The sequence below is a fragment of the Microcaecilia unicolor genome, chromosome 7 (genome assembly GCF_901765095.1).
Source record: "Microcaecilia unicolor chromosome 7, aMicUni1.1, whole genome shotgun sequence".
NCBI lineage: Eukaryota > Metazoa > Chordata > Amphibia > Gymnophiona > Siphonopidae > Microcaecilia > Microcaecilia unicolor.
In genome coordinates this window covers 249,684,409-249,710,488 of record NC_044037.1, presented here as the reverse complement: position 1 = coordinate 249,710,488, position 26,080 = coordinate 249,684,409, and the positions used below count along the sequence as shown (strand labels likewise).

The following is a 26,080-nucleotide window of genomic DNA, read 5'->3' as shown; positions in this document are numbered from 1 at the left end:
ACAGAGAGTTGCATGCAAATCTTTCTCATGAATATTCATTGTGGATGTACTGAAAATCTTACTGGCTGATGTGCCTCCAGGGAAGTGGTTTGGGAACCACTGCACTACACTATTACAACTTTAAGCCTTTTATTTCTATAGATATATCAGTTTCATAATTATGGCATATTAGGTATGTGCTTTATCTCGCTAAAAAAACCTCAACCAAAATAAAATACACGAGAATAAAATAAACTATTGGTGATGTCTCATTGTTTGTTGTTTTTTTGTGAAGTGGTTGCTATATATGAATCACAACCAGAATATTAAGTAATTGGATCACCTCTGTATTCTTCCATGTCTGCAGGATGTACAGTCTTATAATCTCTGCTGTTTTCTATTATCTCAAAAAACGGTCTTTATCTTGCTTCTCTTTGAAATGCATTTTTATGTAAGATGCTAGATATTTTTCCATAGAGTAGTGTCCCAATATCTTTTAAAGGGCAGTTTTCAAACTCTGAATCTTGGAAGAAGTCCATGCTTACTTTTACCCACAAACTTTGTACCAACGTTCAAAGCAAAACATTATCCACATACTTTATCTTTGAAATTCGGTGGGGTACATTTATTCATGCAAAACTTCAAGTTCAACTCTGTTTATCTCTCTATTTTGTCTTCCTCCCTTGACCAAACTATGATCTCCTAGACTACCTCTTCTAAATTTGACCAAAACTATGTGTTGTGAAGCAATGAACATATTTTTAATCATGTTAAGGGTGAGCCAGTTTTGAGACAGCCAGTTTACACCTGTAATCACTATTGTTATGTAAATGGATTTGATTCATAATTGGAGGAGAACTGGATCTTAATGTGCTGATGTTGTACATCCAATAGTTAAGCAACTGTTGTTTTCCAGATATGAAGAAAGCCTAATAGAACTATTTTTGGGTCTCAGTCTACCAGTATCTTAGTGGCTCTGTATAAATGTTTTCTTATTTGCTTCTAGAATGTTCCTGTTTCTGGGCATCCCAACATGTATAGCATTGTTCCTTTTATGCCGTATTAAGGGTAATAATATAACAGTGCACCTGTATGTGGGCACCAGAGGGCACATGATTGGCCCATATTCTATAAGGGAAAATAGGCACCTACTTTCCTGTAGAATACTAACTTAACAGGATAAATACACGTATAGAAGTGGTCCAGATGCTCATGATACATGTGTAACTTACAGTATTTTGTATGTCATGCACTCTGTTCAGATGCTACTTATGTGCAAGCCTAAGTGGCATATTGACATATGAGCAAATATTCTATACGATTTTTTCACATTAGTGCATACTTTAAAGAATTACTTCCATTTTGACAACCTTGTATTTAATTGCCCCTAAGAAAGCATGCTGGCCTAGGATGCAGCAATATGTGCTGGGTTATTTTAGTGAGATTTCCACCAGAAAAGGTTTATTGTGAAAGGCTGTGAATAAAGGATGAAAGCCTACAAGCCCCATTTTGCAAAAAGATGTTGAGGGAGGAATTGACATGTCCAGGTCAGGACATGTTCAGTTTTCCTGGTATTTTACAAAAGGCTTTACTGAACATAGAACTTTTTGTAAAATACTTAGGATACGGGCAAATACAAGAGTATTTGGTTCCTTCCTCTGTTAGCTGTTATAACCAGAGGAAGGAATGATTTTCAAAAAAATTGCACATGGGGGGAAAAAAGAGCATCCTCTTCCTCTCAATGTACACTCCTGTAGTTTTTTGTTTTTTTTTTAAATCTCTGCTCCCAACACATGGAAACCCCCCACCCATGAGAACAAGGTACACCCTCTACTCCTTTCATATGGGTTTCTGTGCTGGCTAGTGGTGAGAACAGGAATGATCCTTGGGCGCCAGGTTCCAAATGGTGTTGGTTGATCTGTATGTGTATTATTCTGTACTGTTTAGTGAACTGACGATAAATATAAAATATAGTTTTCTATATAGCTAGAAACTAATTTATTTACAGTTGTAGCCGTCTGCTTCTCTTCAGGGATCTTTTCTGTATTCTTAACAGTCTCCACAGCCTTTCTGGGTGTCACACCAGTTAGTCTCTCAACTGGCTTCTCCTACTCTTCCTTTTGCCTGTAGCCTGCCTTCCAGTGCTGCAGCCCTGGGATAATTGGAAGGCACTCAGCACGTCTCAAACTGGCTTTCTTTGCAGCTCTCCCCAGACCCAGGTCTTCTTTCAGAGATTCTTCTCAGGCCACAACTTCTCTAACCGTTCCACTTGAGCCCTTCTTTCACTTCAGAGTTCTTCACTTTTCCCAGGCTGGGAAGCTCAGTTCTCCCTCTACTGCTCGATGTTTCCTCTCTCTGAACTCTTTCTGTTGGGGAGGGGGGGGGGGTGAGTGTGTAAGGGAAGGACTTATGCCCTCTGCAGAGTTCCCCCTCTCCTCCACATGCTGTGTGTCTTCTGTTTGTGGGCTTCCTTTGATCATCTGCACATGCTTTCTTCTTTTCCCCATGTGCTTTTCTCTTGACACATGGACTTCTTGGATCATCTTTTGTCATTACTTTTTTCTTGACTAATGACACTTTCTGGTGCTGATATCCATGTTCTCTCTCCTCCTCTATGGGGAAAACTTTTCTTCAATCCTCTTCTGTACCCTGATGAGGGTGGAACCTTTCTTTTTTGCTGCATGTCAATTTTGGATCTGTGACCTTACTGCCAGCCATTGACCTAGCGGTAAAGTCTCATGCGGTAACCGTGCGGTAATGACCTACATGCATCAAATGCCACTTGATGCGTGTCTGAAAATGAAATTATCACAAGAGCCATGTGGTAGCTGGGCATAACTCCATTTTGGCAGGCATTGGGCACACGTAGACATGCGGCTTAGTAAAAGGGCCCCTTGGTCTCAAAATTTCAATATTGGCCAATAGGTGAATTTTGAGCACCATTGCTTGGCTATTCGAAATACTGAACATTTTATGCAGCATGATATTTATAAGGGGGAATCACTCGAACTGTTTTCATTCTGTCTCCATCCACTGGTAGTTGGGCACAACCCATTGTTCCAGTGTCCAACCAGCATGTTGAAGCTTCGAATATCTTCCACCCCTATCAGGCAGGTTTTCAGAAAAAACTTTCTACAGCAGTTGTGTGCTGGTAAATGTTTAACAACAGGCTCTCTCCCCAGTCCACCTCTGCGCCGCTCATCCACCTCTGTGCCCCCGTCCACCTCTGCGCCCCCCCCAAATTGCAGAACTGGCTATAGCTGGAGAGAGAGCCTGGGGGAGGGGCAATGCATTACTGCCCAATACAGACACCCAAATTCTGTCACCCCAAAATGGAACAGCTCCTGATACACCAACTGAGATGTTCCTTTTTGGGGTGACAGAAACCATAACACGCCTACACAGGTACACATTAATCTCCCTCATCTTTTCCCCACAGAATCCGACAAAATCTGACACTTCAACATAAATGCACAAACTGTGGCACACTTTCTGAACACAGGCACCTCTTCTTTTAAAGACTGCTAAATATGCATATATTACATGTGATCAATAAAACATTTGCCAGCTATCTTTAACCACTAGCCCTTCAAACACCTAAAACTTCAACACAGGCATTTTCTTTCTACAGCAGTGCAATCCTGGCCTCACAGATCACAATATGTAAAATAGACATAAAAAGAAATAGAAGACAGTGAGAGCTGGAAACAACAGGTACTTGTGGGAAGCAAATGGGAAGGGAAATTTTGCACAGAGCCCCACCTATCTTGCTATTTTCCCATATTGGAGGGAGCCAGACAGCTTTCGAGGGCCATAATTTCTGGAGATGGGCTTGCATCATCAGAGTGCCACTGATCACCCCCCACCCCCCCCCCCCCCAGGATAGCCATTAGAATTGTTCCCTAATCTGCATGGCCTCCTCCATGCAACAGTATCTGAGGCACTGGAGGGTCTATTCAGCCTCTGCCCAGGCAGGCAGTGAGTGAGTTCAAAGCCCTGAACCAGCAGCCCAAATGGATCTGTAAACACCTTTGCCCTTTCTGCAGTCTGCTTGCACAGGCTGCCTCCTTTTGCATCAGCTGCTTGCCCTCCCATCCTGGGCTTGGTTCAGGGCTGTAAAACCAGGCAAGCAAAGGGGAGACACTCCCATGCACTTAAGAGGACCCCTGCACACACATAACCCATCTTGGGGTGGGAGGAACGAATCAGGGAACTCAGTGCTGACTTCCTCTGTCTGATTCTCTCTCTCTTCTTACCTCTCACTTTCTCTCTCCTCCCTTCCTTCTCTCCTGTGGTTTCTCCGAGAGTGAAGCTGCACATCAGCTCCCTCCATCTGCTCCAAATCTTTCCTTCTACTGGGTCTTTCCCACATGCAACAGAAGTTGCAACAGAGGGAAGGCCCCAGGGCTGGCTGGAGAGATCCTGTTGCAATCACTGCAGATAGAGCTGGGTCCCCGTTTTAACAACCGGCTCGCAAAAGTTTTGAAAAGATGATAACCGGCTCGTGCGAGCCGGCTCCAGCACACCACTGTTCTACAGAGACTGTGATTACATTGTGGTCAAACTTGTCTTCTTATATCTCTGGTTCTCTCAGCAGCTTTTGATCTTGTGAGTCTCACACTTCTTTTTTCAGGCTTTCCTCTTTTGGAATTGCTGGTACAGTTTTGAACTGGTTCTCTCCTTTTCTTGCTGATAGATCTTTTTGGGTTCTTTAGCATCATCTAGCTGTTATTCTACTTCCCTTACGTGTGGTGTTCCTCAGGGCTCTGTGCTTTCACCTTTGCTTTTTAATATCTTTCTTAGCTACCTGGCAACTCTGATCCAGGAGTCCTGTATTCAATGCTATATAGTAATGATATTCTCCTAGATACCACTCATGACCCTTATAATCTGAAACTTTCTCCTCTTTAGGCTTGCCTTGAGAAGATTGTTGGTTTTCTCAAAATCGCCTGTCTTTCAACCCGCAAAGACTGTTGCCCTGTGGGTGAGAGGCCACCTGTATTTCCCTCTTTTGCCCCTTCCTTTCATGGTTCTCCCATCACACTTGTTGACTCTTTTAAACATTTGGGAGTAGTCTTTGACTCCACATTTTCCTTCTAGTTGCAGATCTCTTCAGTTGTCTGTTCCTGTTTGCATTCCTTGCTTCTTATCTGCTGTATCCACCATTATCTGGACAATGTGAGTTGTGCTGCATTACTTTATGCGCCGGTTGCCACGAAACTGTACTACTGTAACATCATTTATGCAGGGCTTCCGGCGATTGCATTGAAGAGACTTCAAATAATCCAAAACACCTCTGTCCATATTCTGGCCCATGCCCATTGATTTGATCATGTCACCCCCTTACTGTAGCAATATCATTGGCTTCCCATTCCGTTCTGTATTCAAGACAAGGCTCTCACCATTGCTTACAAGGTTCTTTATTCTGACTCTCCTTACCTGGCCACTCTCACTGCTCCTTACCATCCTCCTCGTATACTCCATTCCTTGTTTGGTAATCACCTCTGTTCCACTCTTGCACTGTTCTAGATTGGAATCTACCTGTCATTCTACCTTTTTCTCTCTATACTGCTGCTTGATTCCTGCTTGTGTTAAATGAAAAGAACATTCAGTTCCCTGTAACAGCTTTACAGCAAAGAAACACTATCTAATACATTTTAAAGGCTTAAAATACACTGTTTCTTCACAACTTCTATTGCAACCAAGTTTTTATAACAAGAGAAACCTTGCAAGAGATCCTGCTGTAAAGCAAACCATTTTTCCTGTGCATCATAGACAAATGTCTTATACATTCATGGAGGATTGATCACTTTTTTTTTTTATTGTTCCATTACATTTTTCTTTTGTACACTACTGTTCTGGGCAGAATGCAAACATATGATACACGCACATGAAAAGTGCAGATGCTATTAAAAATTGAAAGCAGACCAATCCATTGAGAAATTGACATTTATGTGCAATGCAACCTCAGAAGTACTGTAAAATTTTGAATGTTACAAGTAGGTGCTCCCTTCTGTGCATCACATGGAATGTTCATTTTAATACTAACAGAGCTCCTTTTAAAACATTTGCATAGCCTTTTCAGTCGCTTCTTTTGTGAATGGTAAAAGCAGTGCTGAAACCCTTTGTGCATTAGTCACACAATAATTTGTGCACAAAGAGGGGAATAATCGAACGGCACCGGCGAAATAGATTTCCGGCGATCTATTTTGGTGGTGCCGCAAACAGCTGGCCGGAACCGTAATATCGAAAAAAATGGCCAGCCATCTTTTGTCTCAATAATACGGTTTGGACCGGCCAAATGCCAGAGTTCGCCGGGTTTGAGATGGCCTTTTTGTTTTTCAGCGATAATGGAAACTAAAAGCGGCATCTCAACCCCGGCTAAATCCAAGGCATTTGCTCGTGGGAGGAGCCAGCATTTGTAGTACACTGGTCCCCCTGACATGCCAGGACACCAACCGGGGCACCCTAGGGGGCACTTCTAAAAATTAAAAAATATATATACAAAAAGCTCCCAGGTGCATAGCTCCCTTAACTTGGGTGCTGAGCCCCCCCCTAAAACCCACTCCCCACAACTCTACACCACTACCCTTATGGGTGAAGGGGGGCACCTACATGTGGGTAGGGTGGGTTTTGGGGGGGTTTGTAGGGCTCAACACTTATCACCACAAGTGTAACAGGTAGGGGGGAATGGGCCTGGGTCCGCCTGCCTGAAGTCCACTGCAACCAACAAAAACTGTTCCAGGGACCTGCATACTGCTGTCAGGGAGCTGGGTATGACATTTGAGGCTGGCATACAGGCTGGCAAGAAAGGTTTTTATTTTTATTTTTTTAGTGTGGGAGGGGGTTGGTGACCACTGGGGGAGTACGGGGAGGTCATCCCCATTCCCTCCTGTGGTCATTTGGTGAGTTGGGGCACCTTTTTGAGGCTTGGTTGTGAAAATAAAGGACCAAGTAAAACCGGCGAAATACTCATTAACGCCACTTTTGTTTTTTCCATTATGCGCTGAAGCCGGCCATCTGGTAGCCCACCCATGTCCCGCCTTCGCTAGGCCACCGACACACCTCCTTGAACTTTCACTGGCTCGTTGATGGGAAAGCGGTGATGGTGTCAAAAAAGCAGCTTTCGATGATACCAATTTCACTGCTTTTGAGAGATCGACGGCTATCTCCCGATTTATGTCGGAAGATGGCCGGCGATCACTTTCGAAAATAAGCCTGAAAGCCAGCTAAAAGTGGTCTAAAGGAAATGTTACAAGCCCAGTAAGTTTTCAGCATCATGCCCTAAGACCTGTAATTGTTTTGGCCTATCCACACCCCTCCCCCCTTGTTAAGGTGTAACTCATCCTCTCAGAACAAGTTCCCTCTTCCCCAGAATGTTCCCTAGTTCCTAAAAATTGAAATCCCTGTTCCATACAACATTATCTCATTCACAGATTGAGAGTGGAGCACAGCGTACGTTTGGAGGTCCTGCACATAAAATGGGACACATTTTGGAGTGCAACTCTAGAGTTTTTGGATTTAATTGTCCTATGTCGAAGCCCACATTTAGGTTTCAGAACTTCCCTCCAGAACCTTCATATGTTGTTGGTACCTATGTGCAGCAGGACAGCTGGTTTTACCACACTACTACTACTTATCATTTCTATAGCTCTACTAGACATATTCAGTGCTGTACACTTGAACAGGAAGCGACAGTCCCTGCTCGACAGCGCTTACAATCTAATCAGGACAAACAGGACAAATAAGAGATAAGGGAAATAACTTAAGGGCCTAATACATTCAAATCTCATTCTTTTGCATTCCTTACCTCTCATACATCTTCATCCTTTTTGCTACCATTCAGTCAGCACTTTTCTGAATAACATCTCAAAAGTGGGTAGTTTTGCTGAGTCTGTTTTTCAGTGTCTCAGCATCAGTCCAGTTGTCCTTCATCTCTGTTGTGTTCCTGGGTTCTAGTTGTGCTGGAGTTGTGTTTCAGTGTTGGATCCTCACTGATACTTATCTTCCTCCAGAATTTTCTCATCTTTCATTCAGGTCCTCTGATGTGCTCATGTTGTTTGTACTAAGCCTGTCTCCTGAAATGCTTCCCATCAATTGTTTTTTAATGTCTGGTTCACATACATCTCTGCTTATAGAGGAAAACAGACCTAGTGAGCATACCCAGGGGTAACTCACATTCATTTTGTTTCCTTCAATATTTGCATGCCAACCCATCTCACTCTCTTCTCTTGTGGCTGAAATAGCATTAAAAGCAGTCTTTTTCCCCCCTTTGTCTCTCTGGCTTTTCTGGGAGGGGGAGCTCCTTTGAAATTTGCATATGATGTGCATTTATTTCAGTGGGTTCCATGCTCTCTTTTCTTACAGTAAGAACTGTGTTGTGTTTCTGATCGAATTCTTCACAATCTGAATACTCAGTGTTCTCTGGTATGCTCATATGCTTGGATTTTGCCACCGCATACAGGTCTACGGTTTATCTGATTTGTCCTTTAGTTCTCTTTTAACACATTCATAACCATTTTAATGTGATTTGCTGTGTTTTTGACTCCATATACTGTGAAGAATTTTTAAAGTAAAAATGCATTAATATTTTTGCTTTGAAATTTATCCTGGCAAAATCACACACAAACCTGCTAATCCACCTACTAATTTGCATGGATACTTTTTCTGAGTAAAAATATGTGAATATATTTGAAATTTTAAATTATCTAGTAAGTTCCAAATTCTGCCCCACCACCATCCTCAGGAACACCTCTCCTGCAACTCTTGGGTATGGGTTCGGGAGGAGCAGTGCATTTAAATGAAAATCTAATATTCAGTCCCCTGTTCAGTTAGCTAACCGGTTAGGGGGTTGAATATTGCATCTACTTGGTTCCATTCTGGGTATGGCCAGAGTCCAGATATTCAGTGCTAGTAACTTCAGAAGTGTCAGCAGCGAATATTGGGGCTTAATTCAACTCATAGTAACATAGTAATATAGTAGATGATGGCAGAAAAAGACCTGCACAGTCCATCCAGTCTGCCCAACAAGATAACTCATATGTGCTAATTTTTGTGTATACCCTACTTTGATTTGTACCTGTGTTCTTCAGGGCACAGACCGTATAAGTCTGCCCAGCACTATCCCCGCCTCCCAACCACCGGCTCTGGCACAGACTGTATAAGTCTGCCCAGCACTATCCCCGCCTCCCAACCACCAGCCCCGCCTCCCACCACCGGCTCTGGCACAGACTGTATAAGTCTGCCCAGCACTATCCCTGCCTCCCAACCACCAGTCCCGCTTCCCACCACCGGCTCTGGCACAGACCGTATAAGTCTGCCCAGCACTCATGGTGATTAGTTTTTTTAAAAAATGCTGACTGAACATTGACCAGAAAGTTTCCAAGAACTTTGAGAGTCCAATTAATATCGCTTCAAGACCTTCTATCATAGTTGATATTACTGTGTTTTCCCTCCACAGTCTTTCCACTTCAGTTTTTAAATGGCAGTATTTTATTATTTTTCCACTTTTCTTTTTAAATCCATTCTTTTATCACTGGATATTGCCACATCTACAAATCATACATTTTTCTTTTCTATGACCATAATGTCAGGAGTGTTATGCTTCAAGTGCCTGTCAGTTTGTGCTTTTTTCTATAATCTTTTCAGTAGAATGATCCCACTAGTTGTTTGCTACAGTAAAACTGTATGTTATGCAGGGATTCCAAAGGATTAATTTAGCCACTCCATCATGGCTTTGTTTATAGTCAGTTTGGGCTACTTTGCTACAGGCACTGATTAGATGATCTTCAGTTTGGATTTGCATAAACACCATTTGCTGTCATTTGAAACTTTTCACTTTTAGCTTTCATACCATTTGTTTATAATCCTTGTACTTGGGCTGCTAAAATCACTCCTTTACTGTCTTTTTTTTTTTTTTTTTTAAGAGCTCCAATTTTCAGCCATTGCCGTGATATTGATGGAAAATGTGATTAAAAAATATCATGACAGTAGCTGAAAATTGGAGCACTTAAAAAGATACAGAAGGACTGATTTTAGCCATGCAGTGTCTTGTCTTTCCAGTTGTTGAACTTTCATTCTATTTCTTGCTTTTCATATTTGATTCTGACATTTTCAGCAGTTTTTCTTTGTAACATCAATTAACACGGGCTCTTTGATTTTTGTAATATAGATCCTCAGGGGCCGATGCAGAAAGCTACCCTGAGGCTAACTGAACAGTTGCTGTGTGTTTAATGTGAATGTTATTGGCTGAATAATGCAGAAAGAATTTCAGCATGGGTATTAACTCATGAAGAAACCATGACTGAACTCCATATTACAATGAAAATGCCGTCATTACTAATTCCGCGGCCAATCAGGGTAAAAAAAAAAAGGTTTTGACACATGCATAATGCTGGAAACTTTTTGCTAGGCCTGAGGCTGGTTGAGAGGAATGAGTGTCTAGCAGCCCCCTGTTTCTCCCTTCTACCTGACCACCCTATCCCAGATAGCTTTCTACAGTGGTCTCTGGCAATCTAGTGGCCCCCCTCCCCTCTCCTATCCTTGAAATAGAAAAAAAATTCCCTGGTAGTTTATTGACCTACCCCCCTCCCTCTCTGACCCGGCCTCTGAAAAAAAAAATAAACTTGGTGTCAACCTACACCCCTTGACCTGACCCAATCCAACCCCATCCCCCAAAAAAGTGTCTAGTGGCACCCCTCCCTCCCACCCCCAACCTGACTTGGCTTTGTTTGACTTGGCTTGGCATAGCTTTGCTTGGCTTGTCTTGACTTGGCTTGAGTTGTAGAAAAAAGTCCCTAATGTATAGTAGGACTCCTCACCCCCAGACCCCTTGCCCTGGTTCCCCCAGACCACATACCTTGATTGAGGCAGGAGTGTTGCCCATATAAATAGGTGGTAAGTGGTCTCAGCTTGCACCACACAATAATTGGAAAATTTAATGAATGATCTGCAATAAAAATGCAAAAACGTACACCACACACTTTGTAACGTTTCCAGTAACTGTGTGGTAAAATTTCACGTTAAGCCACAGTAACTGCAAATTTTAGCACGTTAGTAAAAAGGCCCCAAAGTGTGTATGTACATACATATTTTATAAGGTATGTTTATAAATTATGACTCTGCCCAACTTTACCCCAGAAGACACCTGCACATAGGTTGCGTAAAAGTGTGTCTCTTCTTGGCACCACACATACTTTTACATGCATAGCTCCTGGAATAATAATATAAAAGGTCTTTTAAGTGTGAAAAATCCTTTATAAAATTACCCTCATAATGGACAGTTCTGACTGTCTGTTAATTGTTAGAACTTGCCTTGACCTAAACTTGTGAAGGGGTGATAAGTATGATGGAATCAATTACAACGTAGTCAAGAATGGTAGAGGACACAGACATTAAAAACATTGATAGCGTAGATCAGTGAAGAATTTTGATTTGGTGTTATCCAATATAATGTTGGACCTGGAAATATTCAGAGAGCTCATTTGGTGAAACTTATGACATTGTTCTTTTTATTAAACACTATCTGCCATTGCTATATCTCTGTCTTCTACGACAAAAGGCCTACGTTATAACTGAGTTACTACTAATAATTTTCTAAATTGTATTTCTCAGATTTCCTGAAGAGCTCATTAGAAAACTATGTGAAAAATTTAGAAGTGCCCGTAAAAATTATTCGAATGGAGCAACGATCTGGATTGATTCGCGCCCGCCTTAGAGGATCAATGGCTTCAAAGGGCCAGGTCATAACTTTCCTGGATGCACACTGTGAATGCACTACAGGCTGGCTTGAGCCTTTACTAGCAAGAATAAAGGAGGACCGGTAAGAACCCATGTATATTGCTCCCTAGGTGCTATTGCAGTGGCATTCATTTCTGGTCCTCAAGGACCACAAACGATTCTGAGTTTCAAATATAGCTAATCAGTATACATGAGCTAGATAGGCATACAATGGAGGTAATATACATGCAGATCTATTTACTGCATATTCCGGTGGTTCCCAAACCTGGTCCTGGAGGCACCCCCGCCAGTCAGGTTTTCAGGATATCCACAATGAATATTCATGAGAGAGATTTGCATGCAGTGGAGGCAGTGCATGCAGATCTCTCTCACGAATATTCATTGAAACATAATTAATTATCATTTAACAATGTTTATTCACAAACCTACAAAAGTTCTATTAATATATAATATTACAAATAGAAAATATTAATCTGCCCACAGAAATAACTCCAAATGCAATTTCACCATAGTCCAATACAAGCAATAAATTGACGATCCCGTTGACTCGTGTAACCGAAGTTCCTAGATGTTCTGATGTAAAAATTTAACAAACAGTTTTAAGTTCTAGGTGAAAGATGAATAAATCCAAAATGTTGGTAAAAGGACTCCAACTTGCATGTAATGTTTGTTCCTCTTTCAAAAACACAATTCAGTTAGATGTTGGCAACCGCCAATCAGCCAAGCTTTGGCTGAAATATACAAACTTTCTTGCAGTATATTCAAAACCCAACAGATTAAGCTCTCTATCACATCAGCAGATAAATAACCAACTGTCCAAGCTCGACATGACATGTTTCACAGGTAGGCGTTCTCAAGAGCCAGAACTCAAAGAATTTCACAAATTATTTAGACCACACTGCGATGAAGTACTCCAGCGAGTGGTCGCACCACCCACCACCTTTGACTTGGACAGTTGGTTATTTATCTGCTGATGTGATAGAAAGCTTTATTTGAGCATTGTTGTTTCTGCATCCCAGAAGTGACTTTTTCTCTGAAGTGTTCACAATCTGTTGGGTTTTGAATATACTGCAAACAAGTTTGTATGTGTCAGCCAAGGCTTGACTGATTGGCGGTTGCCAAAATCTAACTGAATTATATTTTTGAAAGAGGAACAAACATTACATGCAAGTTGGAGTCCTTTTATCAACATTCTGGATTTATTCATCTTTCACCGAGAACATAACATGGTTTGTTAAATTTTGACACTGGAACTCCTAGGGATTTGGGTTATGTGAGTCAATGGGATCATCAATTTATTGAGTGTATTGGACTATGGCGAAGTTGCATTTGGAGTTATTTCTGTGGGCAGATTATTTTAATATTTTCTATTTGTAATATATATTAAACGTTTTTGTGGGTTTGTGAATAAAGATTTAAATGTGATAATTATGTTGTATTGATATATACTATCACTATAGATTGTGAACCCAGGTTTTGTTGTTACATGAATATTCATTGTGGATATCCTGAAAACCTGACTGGCTGGGATGTCTCCAGAACCAGGTTTGGGAACCACTGGCATATTCATTAAGCATTTCATCTGAAATCCCTCTACTAATAGAAATGTATGACCAGTTTGCAGATTTGTGCACACAATTATAGAATAAGGGCAGTTGCGTGCATAATTTAATAATTGGCTGCAAATTGGTGTTGAGTATTAATAGGTTATAATTGGCCTTAATTGGCAACAGTTAGCAGTTACACACGCAACTGCCCTTAGTCGCTATTATATAAATTGCACACTCAAATTTCAGAGTGTGCAACTTCAGGGATGGAGAGGGGGGGGGGGGGGCGTGGATCTGGAGAGACATGGGCAGGTCAGGGGCATGTTAGGCAGTTGCATGTGTGAGTTAAAGAACACTAACATGCACCTAAGTGTCTACAGTTAGGTGCACAGGAGCAATGGGAAGTGTACCAGGCACTCCGAGGACAAAATGAGGATACTTCAAGTTCTCAATTATACAAAACTTATGGATGGACGACTCGACGCAGCACTGTGTTTCAGCCAAAGGCCTGCCTCAGGAGTCTTTCTATATAATCTGGAGAGTAAAACCATCCAATGGTGAATTTGCCAATCAGCATTAAAAGCAAGCAATATTGAAAAGACCTTTCAGAAAATACCTCAAAACGGAAGGTAATCACTCTTACGAAAGTAAACAGCAGAATACCTAGAGCGATTTACCTTCCATTTTGCAATATTTTCTGAAAGTTCTTTTCAAGACCGCATTTTTTTAATGCCGATTGGCAAATTCACCATTGGATGGTTTTACTCTCCAGATTATATAGAAAGACTCCTGAGGCAGGCCTTTGGCTGAAACACAGTGCTGTGTTGAGTCTTCCATCCATAAATTGTATTAATTGAGAACTTGAAGTGTTCTCGTTTTGTCCCCAGAGTGCCTGGTCCACTTCCCACTGTTTCTGTGCCTGTTTTCGTGGGACTTCAGCGTTCCTCCACTTAGGTGGTCTTTTTCTGTACAGTTAGGTGCAAACATTTACACCAGCTGCTGTAAATGCTCACGCCTAAAAGTAGGGGCATAAATGCAGACATAGGCTGGTATTTTATTACAGCAGTTGCATGCACAACTTCCATTACAGAATTTGCGCTTAGTGCACATCATCCCGGCACCTAAATTTTGGCAATCTCTTGATAATTACCCCCCATGTGTGTCCCCTGCATTGATCATCAGTGAATGCAATAGCATAATGCACAGGAAAAATTATTTTAAACAATTTTGTCTGTATATGTGCTTTTGTAAACATTCATGTTAAACATTCATGTTAAACTTTTTCTGCTTTTCTAAGTAAATAAAAAAGAAAACCAAAAACCCAGGAACAAGACTCAGAGTTGCCACGTTTGCACTGAATTTCAAGTGTTTGCATTAGCCTGTGAGAGTAATGCTCTCTTCTGCTCAAAGCATTATTAGCCTATAGGACAGGCTTGCCTAACTTATGGCCCGCGAGCCACAACCCCGGCCCACCAGTTGCTTTTCCTGGCCCTAGGAAGCTCAGCAGTTCTTGTGATGCTTCCCCGCAGTGACTTGGCTCTCTGTAAGCATCAGCCATGCAGTGCCGGAAGTCTCATGAGACTTGAAACCAAAAGACCAACTGAACTTCCAGCACTGCATGGCTCAAGCTTCCAGCCAGCCAAGTCATGGTGGGGAAGCAGGAGCCTCGCTGTTTCTTTTGCAATCAAAGCCAGGTGAGGAAAAAGAAACTGGGTAAGGGCTGGGGGATGTGGGAGAGAGGAGTGAAAGAGACTGAGTGAAGGCTGAGAGGGTTACATAAATGAGAGACTGGGTGGGGGTTACATGAGCAAGACTTGGTGAAGGCTGGAGGTGGGTTATATGAGTGGGGGTGAGACTGGGTGAAAGCTGGGGACCATCATATTTTGCCAATTTTTAATGAAACTTATGGCAAAATACGACAATGCATGTTTTAGCTCTCCAAATGTTATAAAAGGTAAAATGTGGCCCTCAGTAGAAAAAGATTGGATAAGCCTGATATAGGACTTACTTATGGAAGAATTAATCAGCAGTCCCTGAAAGTGAGGGCATTTAGGGGGGGCCGTTTTACTAAGCTGCGGTAAAAGGGGGGGCTGCACTAGCATCGGCGCATGTTTTTGACATGCGCTGAGGCCCCTTTTTACCACAGCGAGTAAAAGGCTGTCTTTTTTCGTCAAAGGAAATGGCCATGCAGTAAGTGAATCACTAACTGCACGGCTATTTTGCTGGGGGGGGGGGGGAGGGGAGAGGAGAAGCCCTTACCGCCACCAACTGAAGTGGCAGTTAAGGCTCCTGCACTAACCTTGCGGTAACCGGGCAGCGCTTACCACTGGTTAAATTCCAGCGCTACATATTAGAATATTTCTGTAGCACCAGAAATGGGGCATGCTAGGGGTGGGAACTATCACCAGGCTTCTGTGGTAGTCTGGCAGTAGTTCTGGATTAGGGTGCGGCAAGCCCGTTGCCACGCGTCAACCCTTTAGTAAAAGGTCCCCTTACTGACTACCTCAGCGGTGGGTAACCTAGTTGGGTTTTTCAGGATTTCCCCAGTGAATATGCATGAGATTGATTTTTCATGCTCTGCCTCCATTGTACACAAACAGATGTCATTCATATTCATTGGAGAAATCCTGAAAACTCGACTGGGTTGTTGCCCTGAAGGACCGAGGTTGCCCACCCCTGGACTACCTAGTAAAATCACTCTAAACACCATTAATCTGAATAACCAGTAACCAACTCTGTGAAGATGGAATTTTTTTTCCCTGTAATGATCTAATTTTAAAGTATTTGTCATTATCTAAAACATATGGATATTACAGACAGTTAAGTCAGTGAAGATGAATGTTTCTAGGGAATTAATGACCTGTAGTTTTTAATCTGCTTACTGGCAATCAAAGTGAACATTCTGTGTAGTTCATAATTAAGCAATAATCACAGATGGATAAGTTATTTGCTTGTAGTAAATGTTCTTTCTAATGGAATTGAAGGCTGAAGTTTTACTTGGACCTTTATTTACCAGCATTTATTTCATATGTCTTCCCCTTCCCTTTCTCCTTCTCCAGCATATGTCATGAATTTAGTTTGTCTTTTCTTCCCCTTCACAAGTATCTGCCCCTACCTTTCCCTTCTCTGTCCCCTTTTTGTAGCATGTACCCCCTTGTCCTTTCTCACCCACTTTGCCTTCTCTCTCCCCCACTTTGCCTTCTCCCTCTCCCCCACCTTGCCTTCTACCTCTCCCCCACCTTGCCTTCTCCCTCTCCCCCACCTTGCCTTCTCCCTCTCCCCCACCTTGCCTTCGCCTTCCCTCCCCATTCTTGCCTCTCCTACCCTCTTTGAGCATCTGGCTCCAACTTGTTTGCTTCTGCCTCCCCTTCATCAGTTTTCAAGAAATCTCTCAAAACATTCTTATTTCAGCAAACTTTCGATGGTATTTAATTTTCTTATTTTTTTCAGATGGATGCAGGAACAGCATTTGGCAAGTTAAATTGTAGTGTTTTAGTTTATTTGATAGTGTTTTATATTTAGCTTGTTTATTTTTACTTTTATTGTCTGTTTTTTTTTCTGTACCCTGCCTAGAATTTTAAGATAGAGCGGGTTATGCATTTTTAAATAAAATAATAAAAAAACAACCCCTGCTTTCTTTCCCCATCCCCAGCATGGCATTAAGCAACAGAGCTGCCAAGGGGTCCTGATTTTTGAGAGAGATTTTAGTACGCGTCCTAGCCCCTCCCAACTCTGCCTTGGTTCCACCCATTCTACCTCATGGCTCCACCCCCTGGCACTCCTCTGTCCCACAGCCATTCCAGACAATATTTTATTTACACCAGTGACAGCAAGGATGGTTAAGAGAGAGTGTTTCAGTTCACTCTATTACACCCCCTATCCAGCATCTATTCCCCCCAGGGACATTATGCGAGGGGGCCTTGGTCCCCTCACTTAGAGCTTAAGCCCACAATATAAGTCATCACAAGATCAAAATATAGGAAAACCAGTGGACTACATTATAGCCCATTTAGTTATGTTTAAACATAAGAGATCTGCATGAAACAAAATATTTATTTTTATTTTGACTTATAAAACTACTTGTCCCTGAAACATGTTCAAAAGAGAATAATCAATTTGTGCATCTAAAATGTAAACTTCTACAAAACAGATGCAGATGTAATGAAAGGAGAATTTAATTTTACTTCCATTTAATTTCAGTATATTCCATCTTTATAACACCAGGCTTCCCATGGCAGATTACATCAACATTAAGATGAACCCATCAAGAAACAGGGTATTATCACTGAAATTTGGCCATCTGTATTGTATAGAACAGTATAGAAAAATGAGCACAAAATACAAAGTTTATAACTGCTGTTTCTCTACCAGCTAAAATAATTTTTAAGCTGTTTTAGTGATATTCAATTCTTATTTTATGATATTTATGTTTACATATGGGAAGCTTTCAAATAAATTAAAAAGTTGTCAAATAAGTAAAAAATATATATATATTTTGTCCACCACCTTTTAAGGCACTGCCTATCCAACTGGAACAGCTTTAGAATTTTTACAGTTGGACCATACATAGGCAATCCATTATTTCTAATAATCTTTTTACTATTGTTTTCAATAGTGTTTGCTATTGTTTGGAGTGAACCAGTGTGGTGGCAATCTCCATATATACTGGATTCAGCCCATATAATGGCATGGTCTGAATTCAGTATATGTGGAGATTGCCACCACACTGGTTCACTCAAAACAATAGCAAATGCTACTGAAAACAGTAGTAAAAAGATTATGGGCTAGATAGGCTCACCGTCTCCTGTTTCATCTAGCCTCCTTGCCCCGAGCCCAACTTCTCTCACACTCTCTCCCCCCACCTACTCACCCAGCAGGCCAGCATCTCCTCTCTTCCTCCTTCAACCCGCTTTTCCCAAGCCTATTTAATTTGTTTGAAAACTTGCCAGGTAGCAACAGCGATTCACAGGCGCTGCCCTGCAGCTGGCCCAACAACTTCTTTTTCTCTTGCACGGCCCGCCCCAGCGGAAATAGGAAGTTATCTCAGAGAGGGCGGGCCACCGCAGAAGAGAGAAAATGTCGGGCTGGCGGCAGGGCAGCACCAGTGAATCACTGCCATTGCCCGGCAATTTTGAAACAAAGGTAGCACTTGGGGGAAGAAGGTTGAGGGAGGAAAGAAGGAAAAAAGGAGATGCCGGGGGTTGGGGGGGGGAGCCGCGGTGGAGGCGAATAGAAGGGAAAGGAAAGATGCCAGAGGAGGAGTGCGACAGAGTGCCACATTATAGGACCACCCCTATCAGCAGGAGACTTTTTTGCTTTGTCAGGAGTGCGAGAGATGACCCTCCAAAGTGGGAGTCTCCCACTCAATGCAGGAGACTTGGCAGGTCTGAAGCAAGCAGGTGAAAATGGTGGGTTCGGGGGGGAGGGGGGGTGTTGAAGGCTTTTCCTTTGTTTGGTCTACAGTATCACAGTATCAGAAGCAGAAAGTGTAGACCAGAGAGTCCTGAACCTGCTTGCAACGCTGATATGCCTAGAGAGAGATGGTGCATTGCAACAGTGGAAGAGAGGCTCCTACCACTCTTTCTGCAAGCACAACAGAATCAGCCTCTCAAGTCTCCTGTGTTGAGTAAGAGTCTCTGTCTTGTGCAGGAGAGTGGGAGATGTACTGTGTTGGAGACTTGACAGGCCTACCTGGGTGCAGCGACAGACCTACCAGCAACTGAATTCAGGCCCTGACATGTCAGTGCATAGCTCATACCACTGAGTCACTGCACCGGCCCTTAGCCACTAGACTGACCCAAAGTTTTAAAACATTTTTCAAACAATATTAAGATATAAGTGTTCGAAGACTTGAATGACCTTTTGAACTTGTTAAAAAAAAAAAAAAAAAAGGTTTAAGCCACCTGATGTAACTCTGGGCAGCATACATGCGTTTAGCCACATAGAAAAGAGGTGTTGTGTGGGGCTTGATTTGAAATTATGTCCATAGAGCAGAGCTTCCCAAACTGTGGACTGAGACCCCAAATGGGGTCACGAACTAGATGAGCTCTCCATACTATACCTTCATGGTGTCACAAAATTTTATTTAGCCACAATCATGAGGTCACAGCCACAAAAAGATTGGGAAACACTGCCTTATAAGTAAGTTTTTAAAAAATGCTTACAGATAGGCTAATGCACCTACGTACACCATCATTTTAGATTGTGGCTTGTTTGCAGTTTTAGGAACATAACAATTTGTTTCTCAAATATAATGTGTGTAGGTTTGTGTGGGCAAAAAAGTGGATGTGTAGGATTCCACTTTGTACTGAAAATTTATCCTCTGTCTTCGCTCTTCACCAGTTTGGTTACAAGGAAGTATAAAGATATAGTAGAAGAAAAGAATAATAGTACAAAGAAGAATTTTCCAGACAGAGATTGTTCTCTTGTGTCTCTTCCTGAAGAGTGAGGTAATAGAAGTTGGGCCTACTTAGGGTTACCATATGGCTCCAGAAAAAGGAGGACACGTTGATCCAGTCCAGGTTTTGCTTCCATTGAAAGCAATAGTAGTAAAACCCAGACTGGCTCAACCTGTCTTCCTTTTTCTGGAGCCATATGGCAAATCTAGGCCTACTTATCTGTCAGAGAGCAAGAGTTGTCCTTTCCTGTGTTTTGGAGGGAAATGTGAGAGGCCGGGTTTTACTTCCATTGCTTTCCATTGAAAGCAATGGAAGTAAAACCCGGCTAGCTCAATTACTTCCATTGAAAGCAATGGAAGTAAAACCCGGCTGGCTCAATCCGTCCTCCTTTTTCTGGAGCCATATGGTAACCCTGGGTCCTCAGGGGAAATTCTTTTTTTCCTTCTTAGTGGTCCACGTGGGGAGAGAAGGATTTCAGGAACCCTGGTTGGGGGGGGGGGGGGGGGGGGGGGGGGGAGAGAATGGGGCGCACACAGCAGGTCACATTTCTTTTCCTTCTAGGACAATGTGCCTTGATGGCCAACTCCATTATCTGAATGGGAAGCCAGTTGCCCCTGAGCTGGATGAGCTTGAATGGTGAAAAGGTTTGGCTAATAAGAAGCAGAAAAAAAGAAAACAGTGAGAGAAGTCAAGATACCTAGGGCTTTGAAAGGGGGCTCTAGAGGGATCAGGTTGTAAGTAGAGTTTGTACTCCCTCAGGAGGGTGAGTTGAACCCAGAGGGTGCTTCTCAGCTGTACCCTCAGAAGTCAATTTGCAGTGGTGTGAGAGACTGGTCTCCTGTGCATCCTGATCACCCTGACAGGGGCCCTTGTGTTTTGTCAAGTTCAATTTTATATGTTTCTTACATTCTTAATGAAAAGAATGAGTTCGCCAGTTTGTGGCTTGCTCTAGGAAATACATATTATGATAGGTTGTGGATTTTTTTTTCCCCTCTTGAAGTCCAGGGCACATGCCAATGATAGTGTTTGAATCAAGTACTGATCTGTGAATTATGATGCAGAGAAATTTTTCTAGTGTATCTTAGAGTCCACTAAAAGAAGTCCAGAAAATATAGCTTTGGGACTCTGAACCGTAGAACCAGAGAGGAGAAGAAGAGGGAGGTGGTGGATTTACTTAAAAGGAGGGTCTATTTAAGGACTGAAACAGGGTCTAACTTGTTTGGGATTTTAATTGAGGTTTATCCTTTTTTGTTATTCCTTGTTGTTTTGTCAGATCTTGTCCTGTATTTTCATATGTTAGGGAGCTATCAATAAAGAATACGTAAGAATACCGCAGCAGCAGGGCCTACTGCTTTTTTTTTTACAGGGCCTGAGTACTTTTACTGTGTTGGCACTTCAATGTGTCTGTCTACTCTTTGCCACCTAGACTTTTAATTTCTACTCACTAGTTGTTTTCAATGCATGTGTGGAATGATGTGCTGATATATTGATTATACTGGCTTCAGAATTAAATATAAAGATTTCTGACTGGTTGAATTTAGCTCTGAGAAAGATGATGTCATCCCACCTCCACTTAATGGTCAAATCAGTTTCAATAAAAGAATTGTTGAGCTGTCAGCTATTGCCTAGGAGAAATGCAGAGCTAATACACAGGAAGGCCATTGAGAACTGATCAAACCTGAAACTGAGACAATAGAATTCACCCAGGAAAAGGACTTAGGTGACATAAAATAACCACATTTCTGAAGTACAAAGTATGCCTGTCTCCATATTGACAGTAAACAAAAAAGCCTGGGCATTACTAAGGGCCCGTTTTATAAAGGTGCACTAGCGTATGCTTAAAATAAGCATAGACTAAATGTTAGAGGTGCCCTTATATTCCTATCAGTGTCTCTAGCGTTTAGTGGGCACTAATGATTAGCGCATGCTAAAAATGCTAGCGCACCTTTGTAAAAGATCCCTTAAGGAAAGACCATCTAGCCTTTCTCCAGTACTGGGCAGAATCTTTATTTATTTATTTGTAATTTTAATGAATTTTACAAGAAACACTTGTACAGAAAAGGAGTATTACCATACCATACAAGAAAATATTTTATAAAGAAAATCTATTAAATGATAATTACTGCTAAAGTCCACAATTATAGGCAAGGCACAATTCAAAAATTGGTTAACATAGGAAAAAATGAGTAGAACATGTTCCCACTTATCCTATCACGGAGTAGATACTAATGGAGGAAGCACAAGAGAGTTCACGGCTGGTTCTTGTCTGGAGTCCAGGAATTTTGCTAACTGATCACTCTCAAAGAAAACATATTTAATTGATTGAAATTTAACAACACATTTGCAAGTAAAATTAAGCCAGAAAATTCCCCCCTGTGACAATACACAATCACGAAGTTTCAAGTTTGTCTAGCAATATCAGGAAATACTTTGACTTTGCAATTCAGAAAGACTTCATGTCTATGTTTAAAGAAAGTTTTCAAGATCCAGTCCCGATCCACCTGTAGAACAAAGTCTATAATTAATGTAGCAGGTTGTACTCCACATAGTTCATCTTCAATTGTTTGTGATAAATTCAAATTTAGCTCCTCAAATGGGGTTTCCATAGATGGTATTATGCGCTCACTTGGTTTCTTAACATAGGGAGCCAAATAATAAATCCTTGCTACAGGTGGAAACAATTGTTCAGTAATTTTTAATACTTCAGAAAGATATCTTTTGAATGTTATTAAAGGAGCCACTGCTGGAACTTTAGGAAAATTTATAAATCTCAATGTTTTCATCCTTTGTAAATTTTCTAAAGTTTCTATTTTCCTATGTAAGTATACATTTTCTTTTATTAAAGTTATTTGACTCTCTTTAATTTGATTTGTTTCAAGTATAATTGTTTGTTCAAAAGTTTTAGATTGTTCCAACTGTTTTTCCAAGTCTGCTATTTTAGCTTGATTTGATTGAGTAACTTTAACTATTGGAGATAGTTTCTGGGTTAAAGAATCTTCTAAACATTCCAAAGCATCCCACATTTTTTCTAGGGTTATTTTCTCCATTTTTTTAGGAAATAATTTCAATGTTACCTCTTCCTGAGCTCCTTTCTCAGAGCCAGTCTTGCTCTCCTGTGATTCAACTCCTACTCCTTCGGTATTCTCAGCAGTAACCACCAGCACTGCTGCACTCGGCGTTCTGCTAGCAGAGTCTGCCCCTGCTCCCAGATCAGACATCTCCTCATCGGGTCTAGTCAATCCAGGGCTCTGGTCTGCCAGCATTGCCGGCATCGAAGGAGGACTCCGTTCCTCTGGGCTCAGAGTGGTCTCTCCCTCTGGCAGGTAGGTCGGTTCTCCTCTCATCGATCCCTCCTGCAGCAAGGGTTGTTGCCCAGTCAATTCTACTCTGGGAACAGTGAAACGGTCCATCAGTCCCAATTCCTGTCTTGCAGAGGGAGCAGGGTAAGCCCTCTGTTTGCCCCGTCTCTTGGGCATGGAAATGTATTTTTTAAGGAAAAAAAACAGCAAGAGGGAGTTGAGTGAGGAGCTGTTTCACACACGTCCTATTCAGACGCCATCTTGCCCCGAGCTTCTACTGGGCAGAATCTTATCAAGCATCACTAATCTTTGATATGATTATCATCTCAACAAGCAAAAATAATCCAAATTGAACTGTTCCTGCATTGTCATCGGATTACTACCCAGCATGTGAAAGTAGTTCCTACAGTCTGAGAAGTATAAGAACTCACTGCAGATTTCACTCTCTCTTTTTCTCTTTCTCTTCTTTCATCTGCACAAAAGGGAAAACCCTCTTGATCCTCACCCCAATCCGCTTTGCAAAACCCTTCTCTACCAGCGTCCAGTATAAACTATTATATTCCCCTCTGCAAGCAAACAGCATCATAGAAGAACCATCTCCAGAAAGTCCAGAGAGAAAAACAGAACACTGATCAACAATATAGAGAAGAAAGAAGACATCTGGACCAAACCCTGTCCACGCTTACCAATCACATTGAGTTCACACCTATCCAGTATAATTAATGATTCAGGGTTTCAATCAATATTTATCTTGATACACATTTTAAATCAGTATATGACGCAGATCTCAGTACAAGAATGTGTACACTCAAATCTGGGTTAGCAACACCAGTAGCAGACGAGGGGCGGAGAACTACAGGGAAGAGTAAGGAGAAGTGATTCAAATATGTTTCAGATTATGAAATTGATGGCAACGGATAAACACTCATGCCTCGTTGCAGTAAGAGATATCAGAATTGCCGTGCTAAGCTTCAGCACACAATGTTCTAATGTATGCACTAAAAAAAATTTTTATTTCTGATGCAGTAAGACTAATGCCATGCAAATTACTGTGAAGGGTGCACTGAAAAAAAAAAAACAGTTCACCTTGCTGTGATAATATGCAGCCCTTTGCTGCATACCAAGTAAGATATCTCCCTTCTCTTCAGTGCTTGAGCAGGGATTGGCTCATGTACCGACAGGAAGGATGACATTAATAAAAAAGTCCTTCTGGGCCTCCTACCTCAACACCAACATTTAAAAAATGCCCCGGTGGCCCAGTGGACATGAACCCTCCTCCCACGACTCTCCCTGTACCTGGGGCTATTTGGTTCAGGACACTCTTCACCTGAGTATAACCGGGCCAGGGAGGCCCTTGACCAGAGAGCCTGGACCACTTCTAAAGTTCAGAGGTAGGAGCAATGCTCACTTTTCTTCAACATTCCCATCTTTCAAAATAGTGGCACTTAACCCCTAGCACTGCACTGGAACTTATCACTAGAGATCAGTCTGCCTAGGGATCAGGCGCTGACAATTTTCAAGATTGTAGCACCAGAGGTAGGAGTGAGGGCATCTTTCTGTTTCCCAACTTTTAGAAGTGGGTATGGGGGTTATGGAATCAGGAGGGTTCAGTGGCCCACTCAGGCCACCAGGGAAATAGGGTGATCTGAAGAGCTGTACTTCACCTCAGATTACCCTTTTGCTCCAGTATAGCACATTTACTCCAGCCCTGAGCTGGCATAAAACTTACTACTGGGTGGAGAGTTAAAAAGTGCTAAATTTAAGCACTATTTAGCACATGAGCAATTTGTTATTCAGCATTTTAGGGACGTACTTTGCATGCCCAGTACTCTGCCCTTTAATGCAGTGGTTTTACTGCTGATTTTTCCACACTAAAGCTTCTTACTGCGTCAGGAGCAAGATTATTGTGAGAAAATCAGGAGTAAACTTCTGCATTAAAGGATAGATCAACTTTCAACAGTCTAGTTTTAAATAGGAGGGGACAATCAGTATAGCATTCACAACAACCCTGCACCTCATAAATTTTACAGTCAAGCAGATTGCTTATCATGACCTCAGCAATGACTCTTTTCACACTGGGACACAGCCCAGTGATTCACTGATATCTTCATCATTCATATGCTTTCTCATGAATGTTTATCTGCTTCCATCTATCAATTTTTTTATATATATTTTTATCTTTTCTTACAGAAGTGTATAATTAAAAAGCTACTCAATTTTTTCAGTTGAAGGACCCTCTCCAATATGGCCCATGTTTAGGGACAGTGCTGAGGACCATACCTTAATGCAGGAGTCCCAAAACATGGGTCATGTTGGTGAGTGTCCTTTATCTGAAAAAAAACTAAGTAGTTTCTTAATTATACACTTTTATAAGAAAAGATAAAAAATATAAAAAAATAACACATTTTTGATAGATGGAAATAGATAAACATTTGTGAGAAAGCATATGACTGATGAAGATATTAGTGAATCACTGGGCTGTGTCCCAGTGTGAAAAGAGTCAACGCTGAGGTCACGTTTAGCAACCTGCATGATTGTGAAATTTATGAGGTGTTGTGGGTTGTTGTGAATGAATTAAAGGATAGTGGTAAAAAGTGGCCTTAGCACACTCTTATACAGGTTTTTCCCGTGCGCTAAGGCCATTTTTACTGCAGCCAGCAAATAGCCAGTTTTCTGTTTTTTTCCATCAATGGCCATGCACTAATATTCAACATATAGTAGAGGGTTCTCTTTTACAACTTGTGCAGGCACAGTGGATTTTTAGGAGGAAAAGCCTTGAGAAGCCCCTAGTATTAATTGACAATCGTACTTCTTCATCATCGGCAAAAACCTCCTTAGTTGGTGAGGACAGCCTATCAATATTTGTGGCTCAATATGACTTGGCTATCAGGCTTCTATTGTTTTTCAGAAATATAACAGCTCAAAAATAAAATTAAACAGAACTTAACTTTGGCTGTCAGGTCTCTACTCTTCTCGAGCTCTTCAACCGACCGATGAAGAAGTCCTGCTCCTGTATGATTGTCAGTTAATACTAGGAGCTTCTCGAGGCTTTTCCTCCTAAAAATCCACTGTGCCTGCACAAGTTGTAAAAGAGAACCCTCTACTATATGTTGTATAT

The 26,080-nt window shown here is 41.6% G+C and overlaps 1 protein-coding gene across 1 annotated transcript in view; it reads left to right on the top strand.

The window, feature by feature from the left end:
• Positions 1–26,080, top strand: part of GALNT13 (polypeptide N-acetylgalactosaminyltransferase 13) — a 408,240-nt gene that overhangs the window by 207,014 nt on the left and 175,146 nt on the right. The window contains exon 4 of the mRNA XM_030210028.1: positions 11,593–11,800. Within this exon, the coding sequence (XP_030065888.1) occupies positions 11,593–11,800 (208 nt within the window). The remainder of the gene's footprint in view (positions 1–11,592; positions 11,801–26,080) is intronic.